At 49.5% G+C, this 6,590-nt stretch overlaps 1 protein-coding gene across 2 annotated transcripts in view; it reads right to left on the bottom strand.

Annotated features, from left to right (window-relative positions):
- gpatch1 (G patch domain containing 1) overlaps positions 1-6,189 on the bottom strand; it is a 7,536-nt gene extending 1,347 nt beyond the window's left edge. For both annotated transcript variants that reach the window (XM_069718444.1, XM_069718445.1), the window contains exons 1-15: positions 6,111-6,189; positions 5,513-5,647; positions 5,273-5,358; positions 4,984-5,144; positions 4,719-4,816; positions 4,549-4,604; positions 3,795-4,037; positions 3,570-3,720; positions 3,203-3,282; positions 2,898-3,114; positions 2,344-2,634; positions 1,779-1,957; positions 1,431-1,558; positions 186-274; positions 1-67 (exon numbers count right to left, since the gene is read on the bottom strand). The exon at positions 1-67 is cut by the window's left edge and continues 124 nt beyond it. In XM_069718444.1, coding sequence (XP_069574545.1) covers positions 1-67; positions 186-274; positions 1,431-1,558; positions 1,779-1,957; positions 2,344-2,634; positions 2,898-3,114; positions 3,203-3,282; positions 3,570-3,720; positions 3,795-4,037; positions 4,549-4,604; positions 4,719-4,816; positions 4,984-5,144; positions 5,273-5,358; positions 5,513-5,647; positions 6,111-6,180 — 2,051 coding nt within the window. In that variant the 5' untranslated portion in view covers positions 6,181-6,189. The remainder of the gene's footprint in view (positions 68-185; positions 275-1,430; positions 1,559-1,778; positions 1,958-2,343; positions 2,635-2,897; positions 3,115-3,202; positions 3,283-3,569; positions 3,721-3,794; positions 4,038-4,548; positions 4,605-4,718; positions 4,817-4,983; positions 5,145-5,272; positions 5,359-5,512; positions 5,648-6,110) is intronic.
- Positions 6,190-6,590: the final 401 nt, after the last annotated feature.

Below are 6,590 nucleotides of genomic sequence, written 5' to 3'. Positions count from 1 at the left end.
TTCTTCTGCTCTGAAACGTCCCACCTGGACTTCCTGCCGGGCTCTGGAAGAGGAGCTGGAGGAGGAGCTGGAGAAGGAGCTGGAGAAGGAGGAGGAGGAGACGCAGAAGAAGAAGAATTTATTGGACTGCTGAAGTGTTCAAATAAAGAAGACAGATGGTCTGAGATGACCCGTGGAACAGTTACCTGCCGTCTCTCTGCTGTCCGTCACAGTCAGGAAGTTGAAGACGGAGAACTTGTCTCTCTTCACCTTCGGCAGACCCAACACACCTGACCTGGAGGACCAATCAGGTGTCAGCTTTCAGGTGAGGAGCAGGTGCAGATTGAATAGTGATCGGTGTGTTGAGTATTGATCTGTGTTGAGTATTGATCTGTGTGTTGAGTATTGATCTGCGTGTTGAGTATTGATCTGTGTTGAGTATTGATCTGTGTTGAGTATTGATCTGCGTGTTGAGTATTGATCTGTGTTGAGTATTGATCTGCGTGTTGAGTATTGATCTGTGTTGAGTATTGATCTGTGTTGAGTATTGATCTGCGTGTTGAGTATTGATCTGTGTTGAGTATTGATCTGCGTGTTGAGTATTGATCTGTGTTGAGTATTGATCTGTGTTGAGTATTGATCTGCGTGTTGAGTATTGATCTGTGTTGAGTATTGAACTGTGTTGAGTATTGATCTGCGTGTTGAGTATTGATCTGTGTTGAGTATTGATCTGCGTTGAGTATTGATCTGCGTGTTGAGTATTGATCTGTGTTGAGTATTGATCTGTGTTGAGTATTGATCTGCGTGTTGAGTATTGATCTGCGTGTTGAGTATTGATCTGTGTTGAGTATTGATCTGCGTGTTGAGTATTGATCTGTGTTGAGTATTGATCTGCGTGTTGAGTATTGATCTGTGTTGAGTATTGATCTGCGTGTTGAGTATTGATCTGTGTTGAGTATTGATCTGCGTGTTGAGTATTGATCTGTGTGGTGAGTATTGATCTGTGTGGTGAGTATTGATCTGTGTGGTGAGTATTGATCTGTGTGGTGAGTATTGATCTGTGTGGTGAGTATTGATCTGTGTTGAGTATTGATCTGCGTGTTGAGTATTGATCTGTGTTGAGTATTGATCTGCGTGTTGAGTATTGATCTGTGTTGAGTATTGATCTGTGTGTTGAGTATTGATCTGTGTTGAGTATTGATCTGTGTGTTGAGTATTGATCTGTGTGGTGAGTATTGATCTGTGTGTTGAGTATTGATCTGTGTGTTGAGTATTGATCTGTGTGTTGAGTATTGATCTGTGTGGTGAGTATTGATCTGTGTGTTGAGTATTGATCTGTGTGTTGAGTATTGATCTGTGTTGAGTATTGATCTGTGTGGTGAGTATTGATCTGTGTGTTGAGTATTGATCTGTGTGTTGAGTATTGATCTGTGTTGAGTATTGATCTGTACCCAGGGAAGGGGTTGGGCACGTTGAACCTCTTGCAGAGCAGTTTGTCAGGATGCCATTCGAACGTCTCTCTGGTCAGTTTTCCAAACAACTTCATCTCGACGGCCGCCTGTTTGTCGTCGACGTCGCCCTGACAACAAAACAACCACAGACAGGAAGTGATTCCGTCATTATCTACTGCAATGCTACGTGCCGATTCGATGGAACTCTCCTCGACGGTGCTGCGGCCTCTCTGCGAACGCACAGACCACGTTGTAGCTCGACAGGAAGTGGCGTTCCACTAATTTAGCAGAATTTCACCTGGCCGGGAAGGTCAGTTTAATAATATATAAGAAAGTCCTCGGTCCCACCTCTTCGTCGCGGCTGACCTCCACGGTGTCCTCGTCCGCCTCGTGTTTGCCTCGGGTGAAGCGGGACGACAGGGAGGTGGAGGACGGTCGGTACAAGATGGAGGATCGGATGAACTCGTCCCTCTCTCGGCTGCGCTCCCACTCCGTCATGGCCGGGTCCACACTCTGGTCCAGGGCGCCTGAGGAGGAAGAGGAGAGGAGCGTCTTCATCTCAGCTGTGTGCTGATGGATCTAACAACCTTTTCATATCCCAACAACTCTGCAGAATGTAACCAGACACCTTCGAAGTTCTTCAGACAAAATATCAAAACCTTTTTAGTTTTAATTCAATATCATTCGATTGACACTCCTCAGAGAAACGGAAACACAGAAAGAGTTTCACACTCTTCATGAATGGGAGTCGATGGAGCCGACCTCTAGTGGCACTCGGTGGTATTGCAGCTTAAGGCACTTCTGCATTGACCTAATTTTTCAGAACTGGAAGCTACGAACACTTTTACAAACAGTTTATGAGCGAGACGCTCTTGCAGTGCACCCTGGGACCTGCAGGGGTGGAGCCTCCTACCTTTGTCTCCCTGTCGCAGGCTGTTCACGTAGAGCTCGTAGCGTGCCTGTTTACTGGGGTTCTTCTCAAAAGGCCTGAAGGTCTGCGAGGACGTCTGGACGCCTCTCCACGCTGCCAGAGCCTCCTGCTGCTGCTGCTGCTGCGGGCCGGAGGAGGGCGACGCCCCCGAGGACCCCACCGACCGCAGGGCATCCTGGGAGTCTGGAGCAGAGGCTTGGTGGAAGGAGTTGCGTAGGCTGAGCAGGCGGTGTCTGTCCGCGGGCCTCAGCAGCTCCATGACCGAACTGGGACCTGATCGGGATAAAAACAGGCTTCATCTCCATGAAGTCAATGATTTCATCGACAGTTCAGCTCAGAAAGATGATTCTGTTGTATTTTAAGAACTTGAGTCTGTAGACTGTAGTTTTACATTTTATACGAGTAAATAAGACGAGAACGCATCGAACACTGGCGCCCCCTGCAGGACCGTCTTTACAGCTGCAGCTCAGTAAGACTCAGATGACTCGTCAGCCTGTAGGGGGCGTTATCAGGACCCTCACTGCTGTTTTTCCAACCTTGCAGGGCGTCCTCTCCCAGCAGCGCCCCCCTCTGGCCGGAGTCCAGCTGGTGGCGTCCTCCTTGCTCGGGCTCCTCTTTCACCATTCGGCCTTTGGAGTTCTTCAGGGCCTCGGCGAGCGCGGGACTGACTCCGGAGAGAACCGAGACGTCCACCGACGGACGAAAACGATGGACCGGACGGTAATCTCTGGGCAGATCGGGAGGAGGGAAGATCTGCCGGGAGACACGCAGGGACGAATGAAAACTGTCCTGATAAAGACTGAAAGCAGTAAAAACGTCAGACATCTTTGAAGCTGCTCACTGTTTTTTCCTCGCCAGGTTTCTGGGCCAGAGTGAATCCTTCCAGGATTTTACCGAGATAAGATGCATCTTTGCTTTTCTCTGTGAAAAGAAAGTCATTTTCAAATGACTCTTGTTTTTTAACAGATAATAACACGAACCTGTTGGGACGTTGTGTGAAATGTAAACAACAACAGAATGAGTTGGTTTGTAGCTTGCTGTGTTTTAATTGTTGAAAAATGTTCAGTCTCCTCATTATTTACAAGCTATTTCAGAACCAGGTGTCTCCAGGTGTATACAGGTGTGTACAGGTGTGTGCAGGTGTGTGCAGGTGTGTGCAGGTGTGTGCAGGTGTGTGCAGGTGTCTCCAGGTGTGCGGGCAGCGTTACCTCTCTTCTTGGTGTACTGCTGCGGCGCCGTCCAGCCGTAGAGGCCGTCCCCAGGCTCCTCCCCTCCCAGCACCGTGTCGTACCTGGACATGGAGTCTCTGTGGTACACCTCTTCATCGTCATCGTCCTCCATAGCGCCCACCCCGAAGGCCTGCAGGTCAAAGGTCAGCGACGTTTAGCGTGAGAACAGCTGACCTGTTTACATTTTCAGTTCGGCACCCCCACCTGTCCGGCCACGCCTCCTCTCCTGGAGCCGCTCCGTTTGTCTCCGATCAGGTGACTCCTCGTCTCCGACTGAGGTCTGAACAGGTCGATGTGTTCGGGGGCTCCGCGGCCCACCAGCGCCAGGCCCGGGTCCAGACCACGGTACCCCAGACCCTGAACCCCCGGCTTGGGGCTGAAGTCCACCGGAGTCACGTCCTTCGGGGCAAAGGTCACGTTCTCCGGAGCAAATTCGTCATCGTCGTCCTGATCGGGCGGAGAATCAGCAAACAATTAAAACGCCTGCCTGACCATGCAGTGTCAGTGAAGCAGAGGTTTAAGCTCCGCCCACAGTGAGACACACAGAGGTCAGAGGACAGAAACACAGCAGAGACTCTCACCGAGCTGGAAACAAACGGCTGCTCAGAAGTTAGGTGAATAACATAAATATATAAAATTACAACAGAGGGGGCGGAGCTATGACGAGTGTCTGTCACTGAGTGAGAGATCTTTTCAAATTAAAAGCCCTCCAGTTCCACAGTGTCCAGCTAAATTCTAGGTTTATATTTAGACACGTGTTTCTTTCAGGGGTTCCCAATTGAAGGGAAACACTGGATTTTATTACCTAAATCTGATATTAGAAGGATTTAATTTAAACTTTTCAAACCAGTTTGACCACACAAGAGTTACGTTCACTGCAGAAGGAATTTAGGGAACTTTTTGCGCAATTGTAAAGTAAACTCTTCTCCCAGCAGCACCTGAACATCGCCTCACTCACCTCTGACTCCTCTGAACCAGCAGGGGGCGGCACACAGCCGTAACCTCTGACTCCATCTGTCGGGAGGAGAAAAAGGAGCTCGATTGAATTCATCTTCATAACCGGTGATGTCTCTTAACTTCCCGTTTTGCGGTTTGAAGCGGCCGCGAATTGGAAAAACGGGTACGAACCGATCTGCTGCCTCCGAGCTCTCCTCTTCACTCGAGGCCCGACGCCCTGACCCTCCCTCCAGCCCATCCTCCGCAGCAGCTCCACCCCGATGGACGACCTGAGGGACGAAACCAACACACCTCAGAGCTGACTCGCGCTGCCCAAACCTACGGAAAAATCCCCCCAAAAAATCTGAGCTTTGAGGAAATCGTAAGAGAATGAAACTCTGAACGAGCAGCGTGCGATGCGATTGGTCCCGGTATGTGGGGGCGGAGCCTCTGTTACCTGGCAGGTGCGATGAGCTCCTCCAGCAGCGTGTCTCCGGGGATCAGAGCAGCCTGAGCGCTCACGGCTCTCTTCTTCTCCGCCGCCGCGTCTCTGCGGCCCGACGAGAACTCCTGACTGGTGGTGATCTCTCTGGGAGCGATGCCGTGTTCCCCGAAGTCCTGACGACGACCACAACAACAACAACAACAACAACAACACAGCTTTTACTTTTTTTGTTGTTGTTTATTATTATTTTGTTAAAGTAGAAACATAAAAAGATGAACAGCTGTTTTGTGGACCGTCGTACCTCCTCGTCCATGAAGTCCTCAGGTCTGGCATCTTGTCTCCCGGCTTTCTGTTGCCGTGACGACACAAAGGTGGACGGAGCCCAGCCTGAGACACGACGACAGGAGCAGGGTGACAAATTTAGAACAGACGCTTCAACAAAAAGTACACACAAACCATTTGATTGATTATGTGTTGCTGCTCTACACGTGTCACGCTACATGTAACATGTATGATGTGTGCAGGAGGCGGAGTCTCAGACCTTCTTTCGTTCCGACGGTGTTGAAGTAGCCGGCGGAGAATCCTCCGGTGAACGCGCCGTGGAAACGCTGGTAACGACCTCGCTCATCCTTCACCGTCTGGTCGTGGAGCGGGACGGGCTTCCTCAACGGCTCGTCTACACACACACACACATACAGACACACACACACACACACACACACACACACACACACACACACACACATACAGACACACACACACACACACACACACACACACACAGACACACACACACACACACACACACACACACACACACACATACAGACACACAGACACACACACACACACAGACACACACGACAGCGTTCATCAGTGTCGCAGACAGAACTTTCTGTCTAATACAGAGAAGAAGAATGAATCACCACATGAACAGATGATCGATAATATTCGTTGTTAAACTGTCAGATTTTTGAATGGAGTCTGGTTCACTACTAGGCTGTTAGCTCGGTGCTAGTTAGCTGAGCTTTCGGCATTGACCGGAAGAGACATGGCGGCTCATTTCTCTTCACATCAACAGACAGAAAGTGTCACAGCGGAGGTGAACCGAGTATAAAAACACAACAAATCGAGCCCACCTTCTTCCAGCGGCTCCAAAGGAGTCCCGTAAGTCACAAAATCCTCGTCGCCGTCGCTGTCGGACGCCATGTTTTTAGTCCAACTACGGCATCCACCGAAGGACAAAGTTGTTCCAAACACAGGACCTGCGGGAGAAGTGGGGACATCTTGTGGCGGCGACATGTCACTACATGCGGGTGAGAGGATCAGTCGGCTTCACCAGAGATATGAACCCAGATCAGTGTTAGTGAGGTGTGAGCTGTCAGTGTCGTGAAGCTCTTAACATTGATCACCATGGTAACGTCACCTGGTCCGGAGCAGGTAATGTTGCATGATTTGTTTTACCAGCACATCCTTCCTTCATTCAGCAGCTGCAGATGGATTATGTTTTTAAATTCCTCATATTTTTCTAATATTACAATTTTCTCCATATTTGTAAAATCTGTCGCTCTGCTGGAAGTACACTTTTCTAGAGTTGTGATTGGTCAGATGCTACATCT

Source organism: Brachyistius frenatus, unplaced genomic scaffold, assembly GCF_029030835.1.
Source record: "Brachyistius frenatus isolate BFR_SWC_R1_liver_20210118 unplaced genomic scaffold, ASM2903083v1 Contig_191, whole genome shotgun sequence".
NCBI classification, from domain to species: domain Eukaryota; kingdom Metazoa; phylum Chordata; class Actinopteri; family Embiotocidae; genus Brachyistius; species Brachyistius frenatus.
This window is presented reverse-complemented; position numbering and strand designations above follow the sequence as displayed.